General features: G+C 43.3%; 1 protein-coding gene across 4 annotated transcripts in view; it reads left to right on the forward strand.

Annotated features, from left to right (window-relative positions):
• Nucleotides 1-19,506, forward strand: part of AQP9 (aquaporin 9) — a 47,471-nt gene extending 27,965 nt beyond the window's left edge. For all 4 annotated transcript variants that reach the window (XM_049104299.1, XM_025472663.3, XM_035708867.2 and 1 more), the window contains exons 2-6: nucleotides 32-158; nucleotides 5,223-5,360; nucleotides 6,715-6,833; nucleotides 12,440-12,657; nucleotides 17,559-19,506. In XM_049104299.1, coding sequence (XP_048960256.1) covers nucleotides 32-158; nucleotides 5,223-5,360; nucleotides 6,715-6,833; nucleotides 12,440-12,657; nucleotides 17,559-17,733 — 777 coding nt within the window. In that variant the 3' untranslated portion in view covers nucleotides 17,734-19,506. The remainder of the gene's footprint in view (nucleotides 1-31; nucleotides 159-5,222; nucleotides 5,361-6,714; nucleotides 6,834-12,439; nucleotides 12,658-17,558) is intronic.
• The last annotated feature ends 1,048 nt before the right edge of the window (nucleotides 19,507-20,554 follow it).

Below are 20,554 nucleotides of genomic sequence, written 5' to 3' on the forward strand. Positions count from 1 at the left end.
CACTTAGTTATTGAGCTTCCTCTCATTCCAGGTCCTTGGATGTGGCTCCGTTGCCCAAGCTATCCTCAGTCGAGGACACTTTGGAGGAATTATCACTATCAATGTTGGATTTGCAATGGCAGTTGTAATGGCCATTTATGTGACTGGGGGTGTCTCTGGTAAGTAATAGAAATAATAGCTGCCATTAATTGAGCCATTCCAGTGTGCTAGCACAGTGTTGGAGGTTTTACAGTTTATTTGGATCCCAACAGCCCTGCAAGAATATGTATTTGATCCTGTTTTTATAGATGTCAGAATCAAAATGGCCAGCAAATGGTAAGTGACTTATGCAAGAGCAGCAATTTAGTAAGACACAAGAGATGGGGCTTAGGACTAAGAACTGGCTGATTCCTATACTGAGCCATTACATTCTATTCTTCATCTGTCAGTATGATCTTTTTCTGGTTTCTACCCCATGCTTGGAAGCCATTCCCAGAGACCCAAAGATCGTTCCAACTGAGACAAGTCCCTGGACCTTTCCCTACAGCAATCGGAAAAGTCTAGGCCACTTGCAAAATGGCTGGTGCTTTCATGGACGTGGTCTCACTGAGCAGCTGTTGGTTGATTTCTGCTCTGAGAGGTGGACTGGTTCGAAGCCATTCACAAAGTTCTGAGAAACAAAATGAAATAATAATACTTAATGCAGTCTGGGAACCCAAGAGAAGCCTGTGGAAGTGATGCAGTCCACAGAGACACTCAAAATCTTTCAGCAGCCTGGTCCGAACACCAAGGCAAGTCTGCTAAGGATAAGGGCAGAAAGGACAGCAAAGCGTAGTGGGCACTGTGCTGGCTGCTGTACATACCCCATCCCCTTTCTCTCCAGCAGCACTCTGCAGCAGGCTTTCCAGTCTCCATTCCACCAAAAAAAACAAAAAAACAAAAAAAAACAAAAACAAAACAAAACAAAAAAAAAACTGGAGCTCCAAGATAACAAGAAAATTGCTGGAGTCCTACAGCTGATAAAGATGCAGAGAAAAGATCTGACCCAGGTCTCTGTGACAGAAAAGCCTCCTGTCCCCACTGTTATACAGTTTGCATGATGGCCTATTATGGGAAGGGCATGACATTACAAGCAGGGCCTTTGGGCAGAACAGTCCTGGCAGAGGGTCCTGTGGTCAAGCCGGCTGGCCTGGTGACAGATGTTGCCACAGGAATGCTGAAGAATTGGTTTCCCAGACCCCCTGGGAGCCTCGTGGAGCTGGGCATCTAGAACCGTCATCTGCAGGCTGCCACCCTTTCCATAGCACATAGACTCAGCTCCTGGGGCAGTCAGGGTTAGAGATTCCTGTGAGTGATTGTTTGGCATGAGTGATGTTTATGTTCACACTCTTGTCAAGTCTTTGCTGTGATCCCAGCGCTGTAGTGCCTCCCTAAACACAGGGGTAGACAGGGGACAGTCCTGACTGTGCCAAGGCCTTGGCAGCTGACACAGATCATAGTTGCGGCCTAAAAGGAGTAGGCAAGATGCTCTGCTGCTGCCCTCTCTGTGTTCCCATTACATTCACACAAGGCTGGTTTCCACACTGTGGAATATAAATGCAGGTGTATTTTTTTTGGTAGAGACACAGATTTGGAATATTTCACCTGCACAACACCCCGAATTGAACATCATCACATATTTACTTAGAGGAAATTAGTCCCAAACTTTACCAATGTAGGTAATAGCTTTCATCACCAATGTGGCCCATGTCTATTTGCATCTACTGATATACTCGGGGATTTGGACAGTCACCATAGAGAAAAAAAGGCAGAGACCAACAGGAGGAAGAGAGAGTGAGGGATGGTGTGAGGTCTTCCCATCAGGTCCCTGGACTGGGGTTAAGCTCCTGTGCTCAGAAGAGTGAGAGCTAGAGCCTGTGGGGCTCTTTCCAGGTGAGGGGTAACTGGCTACCAAATTGTTCACGAGAGTCCAGGAGACCCAAAATACAAGTAGAGCAGTTTCTGAGCCTGGCTGATACAGGTAGCATTGGGTTGGGAAGGAAGCTTATCTTCCCATCTCTGGGACCTAGCGCTCTTCAGGTTCCTTGAGGCCTGGTGGCTTTGGAGACATGCAGAGACAACATACCAGCCCACCGTTGACATCCCCACAGGCATCAGTATTGCCTTTTAGCAGGCACAGGAATAGGACAGGAAGACTGTGTGTGGAAGGTGACTTTCTCCTGTGGCTGCAGCTAACATACTGGTTTGCGAGCACATGCGAGGCTCTCTTTGAGGATTATAAAAATAACCAGTGGAGAGTGGACATAAACATGAACAAGATTCTATTTTGTGGTCACTGACTGGTGAAGTCAACTGACATCTGGTTTTGCAATAGAAAACACTACCTTACTGGAAGGAAGTTACCATGCCCTCTGTTCCCACATGAACAAGCCAGTGGTCCGCCACTCCAATCTGGCCAATCAGAACTAACAACTCCCCCATTAATTATCCAATGCACCCCCCCCATTAAGTGTTTATGCCGCCTGCTTGTATGGTGGTTGTTTTTGATGTAGAGAGTTTTTTTTTTTTTTAAGATTTCATTTATGTATTCATGAGAGACAGAGAGAGAGAGAGAGAGAGAGAGGCAGAGGGAGAAGCAGGCTCCACACAGGAAGCCCAACGTGGGACTTGATCCCAGGTCTCCAGGATCACGCCCTGGGCTGAAGGCAGCACTAAACCACTGAGCCACAAAAAAAAAAAAAAAAAAAAAAAAAAAAAAAAAAAAAAAAAAAAAAAATTAAACCACTGAACCACCCGGGCTGCCTGATGTAGAGTTTTATGAGCAATAAAAATTCTTCAAAAAGCAAAAGAGCTTTGCATAATGATAGATAAAATATTAAGGTTGTCTCTATCACAGAATGGCCTGTGCGTGTGGGAAAGGAAGCGACGTGCCTAGAGCAGCACCTTGAAAGAGTTCATTCTGCTCACATAAGACTTTCATCTCATGGGCCTGGTGGGCTCCAGCTCCACCCTGGGCTCTTCATATGAGTCATCTGATCGTCACAACAACCTTGGCAGAGCCAAGACTGGAGGGCGGCGCTCCCTGGGTCTAGCATTCGTGTTCACTCCACTACACTGCTCTGCTTTGTCCAGCAGTGAGCCAGGAGCTGAGCACTGGCCTCTGCGAGGAGAAATCTTTCCATTGCTTGGCAAGGCACCCTCCGGGACACACCCCCTCTCTGATTCCCAAACAACATTCCCTCTCACTGGGCCTTTGTAGTCTGAACTGCCCGAATAAAGGTTTCTGACTATTTATTTGCTCAACGTTCATATTTTGAACACCTACTGTGTGCCTTGCATTGTGTAAAGTCGGAGATGAAGAATGAGCACCCTGTCTCAGAATGTCTGCGAGGGGCTAAAAAGCAGAAACCTACCTGTGGGAAGTTTTCTTTTGGAAGGGGAGCGTGCCAAACACAGAGCTCTCTAGAGCATCGGTGGATTCTGAGGGAAGGTGTTGCTGATTGGAGGTGATTTCTTAAGGGCTCTTGTGCTTTCACAATGGATCCCTCTGGGCTGGCTGGGTGATGGCTCCTCTCCAAACAGCCACTGGGAAAAGGGAAACAGGCCTGGCTTCGGGAACTTTCCACTGCCTATGTGTTCCTCTGTCCTAACCCCTGTTCCCAGCTTGCCTAGTGGCAAGCTTACTAAGTGGTGATCCTGCTGGTCTCCAGAATTGTGGCTCTCTTAGACTTAAAAGTAAAACAAAACTTTGGATATGTTCGTAAGGCTTCAGGAAGTCACTCATGCTTTGCCATATTGGCATTTTCTTGCTCAGATTAGCCCCTAAGTGACAGGGGCAGGTGAAGAAAGAGCCCATGTGGTTTAGGCAGCAGGGAGAACAACTTTCCACAAGCCCACTTTGGCTTACAGACTCAGGAAGAGCATTGCTTTCTTCACAGGGGGAGGCCTTCCAGAAACAAGCTCACCTGTAGGTTCTATAAGGAGTCAAAGGATGAAATTTCTTCTTTTCTTCCTTCTCCTCCTCTTCTCCCTCTTCTTTATTACCTTTTGTTCACAACTATGGCCACAACTATGTCCATTGAAATGTGGACACATTGACAGTGACTCTACTTCCCCCTGCACACAAAGTGTACTCTTCAAATGAACATGTTTCATTTCTAGGAACTAAGCCTAAATGCTCAAAGATGATATTTGAAATTTTTTTTTCTGCCCGCTAAGGCAGGAAGACTTATAAACATGGTGAAGGAGGTCTGGAAGTGGTATAACATAGAACATAGACTCTAGAGTTTGTATGAACCTGCATTTGAATCCCATTTCTACCACTTAACTAATCATGTAGGCTTTAAAAAGTTGCTTCATTTCTGTGCCTCAGTTTCCTCACCAGTTAATTGGAGTAATACCCAGCTCACTGGGTTCTAAAAAGGGTCAAATGTGGGTAATACCCCAATAATAACGTATGGCAAATGTTTAGTAAATGCTGTTGTTAGTAGCAAAGCTGATTGGGGTGTCGGTGACCAACCGCTGAGCAAACCTTCTCTTGGATCTGGCAGCTAGACGAGGAACTAGGAAGCTGATTTCTCTAGGAGAGTTTAGGTCAGGGTAATAGAAGTGGTGCTACATTTGTGTGTGAGGGAGAAACTGAGCTGTTCCTCTGTGAACAGTGAAACCAGACACTGTGGTCACCTCAGAGTAAATTGAGCCCCTCACCCCAGTGAGAGGCACAGCCCACCGACCTAGGTTCTTTGCCCTTAGACATCTCTTTTCCATCTTAAGGTAGTTTTATATCTTCTGGACATAGACCAAGGAATTTCTAGATGCAGATGTAATCCTTAAACAATATATGGTGTCAATATATTGACTTTAAAAATATATTGAAGTTAATAGTTTATATCAATCTCTTTGAGGTTATTGTTTCATAAAGACCATTGGATAGATGATAGCTAAGTAGATGATAGATCGATGTCATAGAGATAGAAGATGAACCTCTTGAGCACAACTTTTTTTCCATATCTGACTCCCTTTTCAGAAAGCTAACCTTCTTAGACAGTGTCGAGTGTGGTTATTAGTCCCCCTTTTCTCCCTGCCCCCATACAGTACAAACACACATCTAAGCCTCTGTCTCTCCATATACAGCTCTCTACCTAGAAGACTGAGTCTTCCTGAGGTCTCTACATAAGGTCTTCTGTGTAATAATCCTCCCTGGCCTGCTGCTGACATCCCTAATCATCTTATCTTTCTTGCAGGTGGCCACATCAACCCAGCTGTGTCTCTTGCAATGTGTCTCTTTGGACGGATGAAATGGTTCAAATTTCCTTTTTACGTGGGAGCCCAGTTTTTGGGAGCCTTTGCAGGAGCTGCGACCCTCTTTGGCATTTACTATGGTGAGTAAAGCCCCTGAGCCCAGACCTTAGGGAGAGTTGGCCAAGATTTGAGAGTCATAATTACTTGCTAGGAAGAGATGAGATTAGGCAAGAAGAGGGAAGTGTTCCACAATCAACAGGCAGTTCTAAGAATTCTAAGTTCTGAAGAGTGAGGCCAACATTATCATTAGGACAAATTCATGAAGTCTTTTTAAGAAAATGGTCACAATTTAAATGGAGGGCAGAACTGGAAGTCTATCTTTAGGTCCAATCAGTACTACAGCATGAACATGCACGAGATAAGCAACAGGCCAGTGGCTTCTCCACAAGCTTCCTCTGGCTTGGCTGGGAGAAAGCGTGTTCACTGGTAGCAGAGGGTATGATGATTAAGTATTCAGAGAAGGAATCTGGATTCCTTCCTTTGAAGGAAGGGGTGCAGTTGAGAATAGGCTAGGTGGGGATCTCCTCCCCATTCTGTTCTGCAACAGTCCTGGGGGCAGAAACAGTCCTGGCGATTGAAGACACAGACTTTAATTCTATGCTATGTCAGTAAGTAGCTGTGTGACTTAAGTAAATCTTCTGACTTTATCCATCTGTTTCCTCCTCTGGAATGTAAGAGACTTGACTTCTAAGACCATTCAAAGTAAAAGATCTTGGGATTGCATGAAATTAACTGTCAAAGTAGTTCCCAGTGTAAGTCTCAGTACATTATGATTCTCAAAATGAAGTCCTTCAGAACTAGAATTTATGAACCATGCCTTAGAAAAATACATTGTGGAAGGAGACTTCATCCCACAGAGTGTCTTTCTGAGAAATAGAGCTTAAGAGGACTGGTAGAGAATTTGAGACCAGATCAGAAGAGAGAAACTCAGAGAGCCAGCTGCTGTGGCAGGAGAGACCTGGGGTCGGCCCTGGCTGTGTCAAGGACTGTTGTCTCTCTTGCTTCAAGGGCATCTTCACTGGACCATAACACCCTCAACTTCTGGCCTGGTAGTATGTGTTACTTGAGAACCTCCTGGGAATTATGAATTCTGCCCACAGTAGATCACAGCTCCATTTTGGCATTCGGTTGATCTCAAAAATTCCAAGAATTCCCCCCAAAGAATATTAGTTCCCTGGACCCACCAGCTAAGGATTTGGATGAAGTGTGGAGTGAACTCTGGAGGGCAGTCAGGACTTTCTATTTTTGACTTGACATCCTAGAATTTCTCTGGGTATCTCTAAAACTACCATGATATGAAGTGAGGAGAAGCAAATGGTATGGATCTGTCTAGCTGAACCTGAGTGTTTGTAGTTGTTTAGCACAAGACCAGGCATAGGTCTCCCTAGGTTTTGCCCAGAGAACACTAATGTGCCAGAGTTCTGTCTTCCATAGATGGACTTATGTCCTTTGCTGGTGGAAAATTGCTCATCGTGGGAGAAAATGCAACAGCACACATTTTTGCGACATACCCAGCTCCATATCTGTCTCTGACGAATGCATTCGCAGACCAAGTAAGTGTATACTTAACAAAGATCGAACTTTGGTGAAAAGATATGAGCTAATAAGAGGGACACACAGGAGCATGCAAAATCAGAGGTCACTAGGCATAACCCAAGCCTTTTTGACAAGTTTTTCCTTTACCAAAGTTGATACCACTAAAAAAGTTTTCTGCTTTCTTTTTAATAGGTAGATTGGAGGGTACCTGGGTGGCTCAGTCGGTTGAGCAGCCAACTCTCAATTTTGGCTCAGGTCATGACCTCAGAGTCATAGGACTGAGCCCAACAATAGGCTCCCCACATGGTGGGGAATCTGCTTGAAATTCTCTCTCTCCCTCTCCCTCTGCCCCTTTACTCACTCTCTCTCAAAATAAATAAAATATTTAAGTTTTTTCTTTTTTTATAAATTTATTTTTTATTGGTGTTCAATTTGCCAACATATAGCACAACACCCAGTGTTCATCCCATCAAGTGCCCACCTCAGTGCTCGTCACCCAGTCACCCCCATCCCCCCGCCACCTCTCCCTCCACCACCCCTAGTTCGTTTCCCAGAGTTAGGAGTCTTTCATGTTCTGTCTCCTTTTCTGATATTTCCCACTCATTTTTTCTCCTTTCCCCTTTATTCCCTTTCACTATTTTTTATATTCCCCAAATGAATGAGACCATATAATGTTTGTCCTTCTCTGATTGACTTATTTCACTCAGCATAATACCCTCCAGTTCCATCCATGTCGAAGCAAATGGTGGGTATTTGTCGTTTCTAATGGCTGAGGAATATCCCATTGTATACATAAACCACATCTTCTTTATCCACTCATCTTTTGATGGACACCGAGGCTCCTTCCACAGTTTGGCTATTGTGGACATTGCTGCTATAAACATCGGGATGCAGGTGTCCCGGCGTTTCACTGCATCTGTATCTCTGGGGTAAATCCCCAGCAGTGCAATTGCTGGGTCGTAGGGCAGGTCTATTTTTAACTCTTTGAGGAACCTCCACACAGTTTTCCAGAGTGGCTGCACCAGTTCACATCCCCACCAACAGTGCAAGAGGGTTCCCCTTTCTCCACATCCTCTCCAACATTTGTGGTTTCCTGCTTTGTTAATTTTCCCCATTCTCACTGGTGTGAGGTGGTATCTCATTGTGGTTTTGATTTGTATTTCCCTGAGGGCAAGTGATGCGGAGCATTTTCTCATGTGCTTGTTGGCCATGTCTATGTCTTCCTCTGTGAGATTTCTGTTCATGTCTTTTGCCCATTTCATGATTGGATTGTTTGTTTCTTTGCTGTTGAGTTTAATAAGTTCTTTATAGATCTTGGAAACTAGCCCTTTATCTGATTGGTCATTTGCAAATATCTTCTTCCATTCTGTAGGTTGTCTTTGAGTTTTGTTGACGGTATCTTTTGCTGTGCAAAAACTTCTTATCTTGATTAAATACATGCACTTGTTTCACATTGGTTGAGGTCCAGAAAAGAGTGGACAACTGGACATTTCAACCCCTAAAGGGGCAAATAGGGTTTGCTTTATGATTACTCTCTCTTCTGTGATCTGAACATGAACAAGAAAAGACATTTCCATCTCAAATCAAGGACTGTGAAATGTGGCAGTTGAACCTAGAGTATCATTGATCCTCTGTGTCTCCTCATATGCATAGGTTTATCTAACCTCTTAAGATAGCTAGAAGTATCTCTGCCTTATTGTTATATAAACAAGCTGCACCTAAACATCTGTGATGTAGCCAATAGCACAGCTATTCTGGTCAGTTTGTGGCTGATCAACGTTGTCAGCCTGATAGCTTCTTCCTCCCTTAATGTATCCCAGAAAGACCGTTGGTCAGCCTGGAAGGAAAGAAGAAAGGAGGGAAGGAGGGGAGGAAGGAAGGAAGGAAGGAAGGAAGGAAGGAAGGAAGGAAGGAAGGAAGGAAGGAAGGAGAAGGGAGGGAAGAAGGAAGGAAACAAGGGAGGATGAAAGGACATCTAAGTTGTTTTCTTGTGATTAGGATTGCACGATGGGGCAGAGTAGAGTGGGCATGTGTATAAAATGGATCTACCAGTTTGCTAACTCTGTCCACTTCCATTTAATGGATAGATGAAAAAAACTATGCCCTCATGTCCTTAGTCTTTTTCCTTTCCACTTTGCTCAATAAACCAGACAGGCAAAAAGCCCTTCTTGAGCACTCTCTGTGTGCTCGGCCCTGTGTCCAGAGCTTGAGGGACTGACAGGTACACATGAGTTGTAAAGGTCCTGAGATTTGGAACTTGCATGCCCGAATTAACATAGCAGTTCTGTTCCCACTCCCTGAGCAACTTTAGCTAAATTATTGAACTTTGAGGGTCTCAGATTTGTAAGTGGGGATAATATTAGCACTTACCAGATTCCTTGCCAAGATAAAGTGAATAATATCAGGAAAATGCATTGTAAACCGTGTCTGCCCAGGAATTTAGAATCTAGTGAAGAACTAAATGATCACCTAAGGACAAAAGGAACAATACAAAAGTGAAGACAATTAGACGGGAAACTGGACTGTAGGAGTCACATTAGTAATTTGGAATACAGAGTCTAAATGAGCTGGGGTGGTGAGAAAAGTGTCAGTAGAAAAGATAACAGAGAACTGTAACTGCCAGAAAAAGGAATGTTCTCCTAAATGAGCTGAAAAAAATAGAAGGATAGTATTCAAATAAAGTAGTTTAGGGTCTTATACTCCATTCCATACTGGAGTAGTAGACTCATTTCCAAATGTCCACTTCAAGAGGGTATATCGCTGAAAGAGAAGAAGCAAAAAGCTAATGATATTGCACAGAAATGAGTAGAGAATGGGGATGTTTACTCTAGGGAAGGTGCGTGTGCAGGAGCTGGGGGGATGGATGGGATTTACTAGTAGCTTTCAAAGAGCTGAAGGAATGTCAAATGCAAAAGAACTTAGACTTGGTATGTATACCCTCCGAGGAGATTTGGTAGAAGTTAGTACCTAACAGATGCTCAATAAATATTTATTAATGTACTTACATATTAATTATGTAATATTTACACACTAGTATTTATATGCTAATTATAAAATATTTAGTTCATGAAATTATGGTGAGATAAAGTTACATTCAACAAAAGTTAGACTTTCCTAGCAATTGGGGCTGGGCTAAATATAGACCATTTCCCACAGGACAACAGTCACTAGAGGTGTTAGAGGCTTGTCTGGGTGACCTCCAGGGCTGGAAAGTGGGGGTGGGGCATTTCTCAAGAAAACTCAAACATCAGATGATGGGCATTGTGGAGTGTGTCACCTTTAAGATCCTTTCTGACTTGGAGACTAAATTAGCCAGTTGGAAACTAGGGAAAACTGGTGCCATCTGAAGGAAGGGGGCTGGGGGTAGTTGTCGCATAAACTTTGGAGAGCAACACAGAAAAAAGTGTGAGATGGAAAAGATGGAGGGTAGGGTAGGAGATTGCTGAAAGGAGGATGGTAGGGGTCCTTTATCTCTCTGGGCATCAGTCTCTATTATGTGAGAGAGATTGGCCAGGTGACAAAAGCTTCAAAGTGCCAGGAGGATAAAGAGGGTGGGACCTGTTGGTGCTTTGCATGCACATGGGCTGCAGTGGTGAGCTCTGCATTTGCTGGGTCAGTAAGGATCCCAGAGCCGCCTCAGAATGGACTTTCGGGATGTGGAAGGGTGGGATTTCTCAGGGATCCTACTTTCCATTAAATTCAGGCACAGTCTGAAACCCCGCGCCTTTTGATGGGGTCATTAAGCCCGTTCACGTTCAGAGTTACTATTGAAAGATATGAGTTTAGTGTCATCATGATATCTATTCAGTCCTTGTTTTTGTGGATTGTTCCACTGGACTTCTTCTTAAAGGGGAATTTTAAGAGTCCCCCTTAAAATTTCTTGCAGAGCTGGTTTGGAGGTCACATATTCTTTCAGTTGCTGCCTGTCTTGGAAGCTCTTTATCTCTCCTTCCATTTTGAATGAGAGCCTTGCTGGATAAAGTATTCTTGGTTGCATGTTCTTCTCATTTAGGACCCTGAATATATCCTGCCAGCCCTTTCTGGCCTGCCAGGTCTCTGTGGAGAGGTTTGCTGTTACCCTAATACTCCTCCCCATAAAAGTCAGGGATTTCTTGTCTCTAGCTGCTTTAAGGATCTTCTCTTTATCTTTGGAATTTGCAAGCTTAACTATTAAATGTCAAGGTGTTGAACGGTTTTTATTGATTTTGGGGGGGGAATCTCTCTATTTCCTGGATCTGAATGCCTGTTTCCCTTCCCTGATTAGGAAAGTTTTCAGCTATGATTTGTTCAAATACATATTCCGGTCCTCTGTCCCTTTCTGCGCCCTCGGGAACCCCAATTAAACATAGGTTTTTCCCTCAGGTTGTCATTTATTTCCCTTAATCTATCCTCATGGTCTTTTAATTGTGAAGGGAAGGGAGAAGAAATGAGTGGGAAATATCAGAAAGGGAGATAGAACATAAAGACCCCAACTCTGGGAAACGAACTAGGGGTGGTGGAAGGGGAGGAGGGCCAGGGGTTGCGGTGAATGGGTGACGGGCACTGAGGGGGGCACTTGATGGGATGAGCACTGGGTGTTATTCTGTATGTTGGTAAATTGAACACCAATAAAAAATAAATTTATTATTAAAAAAATAAATTCAGGCACAGTTTATCTTATAATGAAGAAGGAGGCATCAGAGTCAGGAGCTGTTGGAGGACATTTAGAGGTTTCTCATGTGAGTTCAGGTCCTTTCCATTAGAGGTAAGAGAGAAAGAATGCTTTCTCTCTCAAACCTTGGCTTGCATCAAAAAGGACAGTGTTGGGGCACCTGGGTGGCTCAGTGGTTGAGCATCTGCCTTTGGCTTAGGTCATGATCCTGGGGTCCTGGGATCGAGTCCCACATCAGGCTCTTCTCAAGGAGCCTGCTTCTCCCTCTGCCTGTGTCTCTGCCTCTCTCATGAATAAATAAATAATTAGTCGAAAGAAAGAAAGAAGAAAGAAAGAAAGAAAGAAAGAAAGAAAGAAAGAAAGAAAGAAAGAAAGAAAGAAAGAAAAGAAAGAAAGAAAAGGACAGTGTCTTCATTCCTTTTGAAAGTGGCATGTTTCATTCTACTAGAAGAGCTTGAGTGAACAGGTATCATTTCCCTAATCTTTAGTACTATTTGCATTTTTTTCATTACAAATCCATGTTCCCCACTTATTTGTTTCTTCATTTTACTTTCCTCTTACAAATTTTCTGTTCATTTCCTTTGCCCGTTTATCCATGGATGTCTCACCTTGTTTTTCTCACCAGTCTGACTGTCTTCAACCAGGTTTCCAGCCAGCAGCTTGCCTTTCTATTTAGCAGGATAGTAGCTTGTTGGGATAGTTGTAGAGAAGATAACAGTCTCCGGAGCTGAAGTCTCTGGGTCCACATCCTTGAGCGAGTACAAGTGGCTCACAAGTGGCTAATGTGTAAATGAGAGTAATGCTAGCACCCACATCTAGGATTGCCATGATGAGAAGAGAGCCTGGCACGGTGTGCTCACCAGTGACTGTTAGTTATCACTAGGTTTGTTCTTAACGAGAGGCAGTGAATTCTGAGGTGGGCAAAGGAGCAGGATACAGGTTAAACCCCTTATGCATTTTCTCCCTCCCCAGGTAGTGGCCACCATGTTCCTCCTCATGATTGTCTTTGCCATTTTTGACTCCAGAAACTTGGGAGTCCCCAGAGGCCTAGAGCCCATTGCCATCGGTCTCCTGATTATTGTCATTTCTTCTTCCTTGGGACTGAACAGTGGCTGTGCCATGAACCCAGCTCGAGACCTGAGCCCTAGACTTTTCACTGCTTTGGCAGGATGGGGGTTTGAGGTCTTCACGTAAGTAACAGTGGTGTTGGGGGAAGAAAGATCCCTGCTGCGCCTCATGGGAAAGGGCTGGGATTAAACTAGAGAGGTCCAGGAGAGTTCTCTTGGGAGCTTGGAGATCAGGTGCATGCTCTGGTCATCAGTGTGGATTGTTTCACTGGCAGTTTGTGATATGGGGTGTGGTGGGGGAGGGGAGTAGGGAAGACACACATGGACACAGGGAGAGAGACAGAGAGAGTCTCTGGGTAAATTCAAATGCAACAGGCTTACCCTGTATAATAATAATACTAAGTCCTCAGGTGGTAGATGGTTTTATGTGAGTATTTTGGTCATATAACTCATCTGCAGATTCACTTTGTGATAAAATTGGGCCTAGAATTTACATCTTGTGATACTACTACAAGGCTCTTGATAGTGAACTATGCTATGCTTCCCTCATTCAGCAAGTCTTTACCAAACACTGTCTGTGCTGTGGTCACTGTGCTATGTAAGGAGATTTCAAAATCAGCTAAAACACTAGCCTTGAGCAATAATAAGTGCCTTGGCAACCCCAAAAACAAAGTGCTGAGTGAACATAGATCAGAGGATGACTAACTATGCCTGGGAAATTGGGAAAGCCACCACCAAAGAAATGAGAGCTGAGTTGGGTCATGAGTAGGAAATCCCCGGCAGAAAAGACATAAAAGAGAGCTCTTGCACAGGAAATGGCAAGACCTCATGCTTTCTACCTCAGAATGTGCTGGGTCAGTAAGGAGCCCAACTCCTTGGGGTTGAGGCAAGTTGAGGAAATACGTCAACTGTTGGCAACTGTTCCAAAACAAACTGTGCCCATTTAATTCCTTCCCACTTTTGCCCCATACAACCACAGTGGTCTGTCCTCATCTACTTATCACATCTCTCGATGGGAAAGGAACTCACTTTGGTTCATCAAGGAACAGGGCGCTAACATGGAGAAAGAGAAGTAGGAAAGACATGTGTGAGGAAATTTTAGTTTGATATTTGCTGTGAGGAAAGACTTGAGTGTCCCTAAATGCTTACCTGTACATGTAATCATACACATGTGATGGCTCATTTCAGTGAAAGTTTGGGTTGCCTTCACCAGTGTAAAAAATTAACTGTTGAAATAACTGACACCAGTCAGGTCACCAACACAGATAGGTCTGAGAGCTACCACAATGTAAGCATCCTGAGGTCAGAGACCTAGCAGCTTCCTCACCTCTGCACTCATAGTGACAAGATTAGGGCCTGGCATATACAGAGTCTCAAGAGAAGTCAGTAAAAAGAATGGAAGGATGGGCAAATACTACATGTAAAACATGTCCTAAGAGATGAGGGATACAAAGAAAACCAAGCAACATCCCCTGTCTTTAAGAAGCTAATAATGCAATGAATTTTCTAGAGCAGTGGTTCTCAACCAGAGGTGATTTTTTTCCACTCAAAATATTGGGCAACGCCTAGAGACATTTTTGGCTATCACAACTGGGGAAGGTGGAGATGAAAGTTGTCACCGGCATCTAGTGAGTTACAGTCCTGGGATAGTGCCAACCATCCTACAGTACCCGTACAGATCCCCACAACAAAGAATTATTCAGCCAAAAAATATTAAGAGTGCCACAGGTGAGGAGCTCTAGTTCAAGAATGATTGCCACTAGAACATGAAAAGGTTGAACAAAATGTCCCTAACTAGGAAGGTTCTTTTATATTCTTCCAATGGAAAATGAAAAACATATGTCAGAAAGATTCCCAGAACCCAGAGCCCAGAATTAATCTGAGTTTCATTAATCCCACCTTCCTGAGCCTCACTTTAGAAGACCACTGCCCCCATGACCAAGTCACCTCTGTTGGCTTCACACAGACCCCTGGAACAAAGAGGCCTTGAAGGCCACCCTTTGAGCCCTGTTTCATGACTCACCCAAAGCTCTAAGAGTGGGGATGTTCTAAAATAGGTAGAAGTCTTGCCTATTCTCTCGTGGCTTTGTCAAGTATATGGTAGGAGATCATGTCTGTGGCAAAAATGCTAGAATCATCCACTGCCAAATGAGCTCCATGTCCCTCCATGTCAGGGTCTTTTCTTTTCATGCATTGGTTTATTCATCCCTGCAGCAACCTGATCTCCTATTCAAGGCCCTGTGCTAGAGATGAAACCCTGCTGCCCTTCTGCTTCCTTTGCGTTCTGTTTCAGAGGGGTCAGCATAAGCGCTTACACAAGTTGAAGCTGTCAAGTGCCATTAAAGAGATTTGACTTGTTGACTCTAGGACTTGAGAGGTTTACAGCTCCAAATTTAGGAATTATGGAGGTAGAAATAGAGGCATTTTATAGTATTTGGACATCTTGAATGGGGGACAGTGAGGATATTTCAGGTAGAGAGGATACTGTATACAAAGACAGAATGTTAAAATAACTAAGTGATCTAATCTAGCTGGAAGGGTACGTGAGGAAGGCTGGAAAGGACAAATCTTGTCAGGTCACGGAGGATCTAGACTCCCAGAATGAAAAATTTGGATTTGGGCCACTCCTTATTCTGGAGATTATGGGAAGCAGCAAAGGATGTAGAGCAGAAGTTTGACATACTTAGAACTCCAATTTAGTTAAATTAAAACTACATCACTACATACAATAGATTAAAAAGGAGAGAGTAGGGCAGCCCCGGTGGCGCAGCGGTTTAGCGCCGCCTGCAGCCCAGGGCGTGATCCTGGAGACCTGGGATAGAGTCCCACGTCGGGTTCTTTGCATGGTGCCTGCTTCTCCCTCTGCCTGTGTCTCTGCCTCTCTCTCTAGCTGTGTCCCTAAGAATAAATAAATAAAATCTTTAAAAAAAAAAAAAAAAAAAGGAGAGAGTAGAGGAGCAAAAGCCAGTTAGAAAAGAGCTAGCTGGCTGGTAATCTTCAAAAATTCCCAAGAAAACCTTTGAGGGATAGCGATCTCCAGAGAGTTCCAATCTCCCTCCCTTTCAAGGTCTCCTATCCCTGGTAAGCATCTCAGGAGATATCCTAGCTTGGATCTATACCCAAGGCCTCTGATAAAACCAAGACTGCCTAATTCTCTGGTCCTCACTTGCTTCTGTCTGGCAGGCAATGAGGATGACTGGGGACTGGGGCAGGGGGCACCAGAGGGTCTGTCTGACAAGGACAAGTCAACAGACCATGGCTAACCCTTGCTTTTCCCATAAATATTAGGATGTTTTCCATCTACTCTCTCCCCAGTAATTCACATTAAGGTTTTAATGACTTCATGGATGAAAGATCTCAGGGGTATCGTTAATATTTTAAATAGTTTACCCAAAGGAATAAATGATGGTGGTACATAAGTGAGTAACACGGACATTTCCCTGGCGCACCCCACATCACCACATGCATATGACACTGTGGACATGGAAGACTGACCAGGCAGGAAATCATGTGTGAGGGCCTCCACTTATGACTTGTGACCCTGGTACAACATGCTCAGCCCAGACAGAAGAAAGTCCGGCCAGTTAATGGAGGACATGTGTCTTGGCAGATACCTGGGACCCTAATCTGTTAAAGGACAGTGGGATTCGCCAGGAAATCATGATGAAAGAAAGGAAATGACAAGTGAGACAGCTTATACTTGCTTCATGTGTTTACCAAAGAGAAGGCTCCTAGCTCTTTAAAGTCCATGTACCTCTCATAGGAAAGTCCTCCTGGATTCCTGGGGGCTTGGGAAAGGGCCCTGGGAGAGCAGAGAAGTGCACAAGTCCTCTCTCCTGTGCAGTAAGAGCGACATCTGGTGGCTACTGTGCTCAACCTCAGGGCTCTTCCCTCCAGCCTGCATTCCTGATCCAAGATTTCTGGGTCCTAGGGACGATCCAGGTAGAAGGGATCACCAAGCAGAAGGAAGAATGGAGGTCAAGGGCAGGGCTTATTTCCTTTAATATCCTTTCTAATCCAAACGTAATACTGTAATACAAACAAAAGGCCACCTGGAACATATGTGTGTTATTAAGCAGAATGAAAAAAGGAACAACCATGAGCCTTTCCCCAACTGTGAAGTCCTCAAGTGTATGTGAGAGCTCCTGCCCTTTCCCCACGGCCTCCTCCCCATTATCCTCAACATTGGTGTTTCTCATTCCTCTGCTTTAAAACAGTTTTATCTGAAATGTATAAATCCATGAATAATGTTATAGGATTATTGTATAGTTTGGCTTGTTTCTGAACCTTGTGTTCCTTCCTATGGAGTTATTTTAATGGATTTCCTATCTTCAAAGAAGATGGTGACAATTTATGAAGGTGCCTGCTTTCTCTCAGAGCTATACTTTTAGTATAATGTATTGTCATTGAGGACTTCTGCAAAGGACAGAGAATCATGGCAGGAAGCCCTTTATCAGAAAGTAGCTTTAAGCTGTGACCTTAGAAAATCAGCATGAAATTAAATTATATTTAGTAGGTAATTCATATATCAACCTTCCATTTTTTAAATTCATTCATTGACAAACATTTCCTGATTGGTTTGTTCTGTTTTTTGTGTTTTGTGTGTGTGATTGCCCTCATAGACCAGCCCTGCCCAGGAACCTCTCCACATCCTTCCATTAGTAATCCCCAGGATTCATCATTTAAGAATGGAGGAAAGACGGTTCCTGAATAATCAACCAGCACTGTCCCTAGATGCCTCCAATTCTGACAGTGGGTTCAGGGACTGTCTTTCCTGAAAGAAAAATAAATGGGACATATTGTCTCACGGGTACTAATAGGACAATGGAATCAATCATTTGAAATCAGGTATATGGAAAATCTAGGATGATGATTGCCAAACTGCAGTGAGTGTCCTTATACTTAGCTCTTGCTGAGTTAAATGGAAACCATGAGCAGGAGAAAGACTGGCTTGTTAGTGAATAACTAGTAAGGCCAGGAGGAAGATCCAAATGGTGTATCACTAATTTCTTGTTTGATTTCAGAGCTGGAAATAACTTCTGGTGGATTCCTGTAGTGGGCCCTTTGGTTGGCGCTGTCATTGGAGGCCTCATCTATGTTCTTGTCATTGAAATCCACCACCCAAATCCTGATCCAGACTTCGAGACGGAACAATCTGAGGACAAACCAGATAAATATGAGCTTAGTGTGATAATGTAGTAGTGTGCTTAGTTTGGGTTTACAATCGGCTGAACTAGTGTTCTCTTCAGAAAAGATGGCATCCAGGGGTCTGTGTTTTCATAAGACTAGAATGGAATCCACCCAATCTTCTCTGCTAGCCGTTGTGAGGCACCTAATTGTAAAAGCATTCAAGTGAAAGTTTGCAAATGCTGACCTCTTCACCAGTTTCCCACAGGACACCACTGACTGTCCCCTGAAATGGCCTTATCTCCTGCTCTGTTTGTTTCATCCTTTGATGGGAATCCTTGTTACTAAGCAAGCACTGGTAACTTAGAACCTTGACCATGGACTTATTTGCATGATCTTAGCTGCATTACCTGTACAGAATAGCATTACAAAAGCTTTGTTTTTCCACAAAGATTATGTTTTGAGTATCAACCAAGACTAAATTGGAAGGCAACACAGTGATTTCAGTTAATATGTCCATGAATTAGGGAGCTAATGAGTTTACTCTGTAGTTATGTTGTGCCACTATATTTGTATAAATACCGATATTCTTCAAACCTAGGGATATAGGAAACAGTAGAATACATCTGGAAAGCACAGGGGAAGGACATTGTGCCATTCAGAAGCCTCAGGAGACAAGATAAATTTAGGAAACCAAATGGAATTTTTTAATGGAAACCATTTATCAGATAAATCTCTTGCTCTTTGCATTTTAGAGGGCACCAATTAATTTTCTTGTCTTTAGCATATAATAACCTAAAATACAACTGTAACCTCAGTCATGAAAATTACATCACCCTATATTTTTAACTCCAATGTATTTTCCTAATTGTCCACTTGAGGAGAGACATTTGACAAGTTGAGCCAATGGCTGCACTCATCCATTATTCTACACATGCCCCGAAACCAAAACTGGAAGCCATTGGATCCTGGTCTAGTGGAATCTTCAGGATAGATGGTCCTCGGAAAGATAATGTTACCTTTCGGGCTTACAATTCACAAAACGCTTTCAAGGTTATTATCTAATTTAATCCTCGTAGTGACTTTCTGAAGTAAATGCCATGCTGCCCATTTTATCAGATATGGAAACAAAATCTCAAGGAAGTTAAGTGAGTTGCTTAAGGTCACATGGAAAGTTGAACTTCATCTAATGCATCCCACACCTTTCAGAAGATCAATAACTGGCCAAGAATATCACCTAGCCCTCTTTGGCTGTCCAGAAGACATGGGATTGGCAGCTGCCAGAATGTGTACTCCTTCTGGATATAATGGTCCTGGGATCCTAAAATATAAAGACCTTCATCATATGGTTTTATTCCCTCTGTTACTGAAACACTAACAAAAGGAAGAGGTAGCAATTTGGTCATATTTTTCATGTGTTGGAAAACATTATCAGAAGGCCTCTCTTCCTAGTCCACCCTTGCTCTTTCTAAGTCTCACTCACCCCTCCTTCCCTGCGAATCACAAACATTACATTACGTTTGGGGGATTTCCCCCTGGTCAGGCTCTTCCCTGTGAAGTTCCCTAATTGATGTCACTTTGGTGACAAGTCTCTGAGAGTTACAAGCACCAGAGAAATTGCTCTACATCAAGCGATGCACCTTCAGTCAAAGCATTTAAAAGCCCAGCATTCCCAGAGGTATCGAGGTTCCCAAATGCTTTGTGATCATAACAGAACAGAAAGTAAATGTGAAATGTCTCCAGTGGCCTATGTTCTATAAGCTAACAACTTGGAATTTTTTTTTCTTGCTCTGAAACTACCTGGATATTTCCTATTTGAAATAAAATCGGTGGCTCTTTTTTAAAGTTTTTTTTTAAGTTTTTATGAGTATTATGACCGCTAAATATGCATGTTTACCCTGTCTACAAATTGAGATTTCCTGGGGAGCTTTTAAAAAATACTCATGCCCCGTTAATCATTTGTAAATACTGCAGTGATTCAAATGTGCGACTGGGGTTGAGAACATTGACTTGGTTAAATTATAATATATCTAAGATTTCTTTGAGAACCACATCTGGTGGTGCCCAAGTGATTTCTGGGAGGATTCCCAATAGGGGGCAACTTTACCCCCTTTTCACTCCATTCTGCTGCTCCCGCAAAGGGATATTTGGCAGTGTCTGGAGAGATTTCTGGTTGTCACAATTGGGACAGAACAGTTGTTAGCATCCAGGGAGAAGTCAGGACGCTGCTGAACATCCTACAAAGAACAGGACAGCCTTCGATGCCAGCCTCACAATAAAGAATTATTCAGCCCAAAATGGCAATTAGGCAGAAGTTGAAAGATTCTGAATTTGAGAACAGGTAGGGGGAGGAATAAGAGAAGACACTGAAACCCTGTGTCTTGAATCAAGTTCTGCAAAAACAGAAATGCCAGACAATTATAATTATTAGAGGAAGAGGCAACCTAAAATTTGAGTTTTCAGGTTGGATTGTGGAATCCATGATCCATGCAGGTGTGCATTAAACACTAACTGGTGATTAATGACTGGGATCATGAAGAGGAAATACACACTTATGGAAATCAACCACAGGAAGGCTTTTTTTAAATGGAAAAAAAGGTACTCTTGTTTGAGGTGCTCACATTCAAATTCTTCCTCTCACCCAGTTTATAAGTGGGTCTTACCTGTGGCTGGTTCTTTTGCCAGAGAATGTCTTTGTGGTTGAATGATCTGTATTGGAAGTCAATTAGAGTCAAATAACCTATTTTTTAAAATAGATCCTTTAGAAGCTGGAATTGTAACATCCTCCCCTCCTCTCTTCCTTGTCGATCAGAAAACTTAATAGAAGCATTTATTTTAATGCCCAAAACAGAATTTCCCTATGATTCCTGCACTCTGTTAAGATCTCAAAGCC

This window comes from Canis lupus, chromosome 30 (assembly GCF_003254725.2).
Source record: "Canis lupus dingo isolate Sandy chromosome 30, ASM325472v2, whole genome shotgun sequence".
In the NCBI taxonomy this organism is placed as follows: Eukaryota; Metazoa; Chordata; class Mammalia; order Carnivora; family Canidae; genus Canis; species Canis lupus.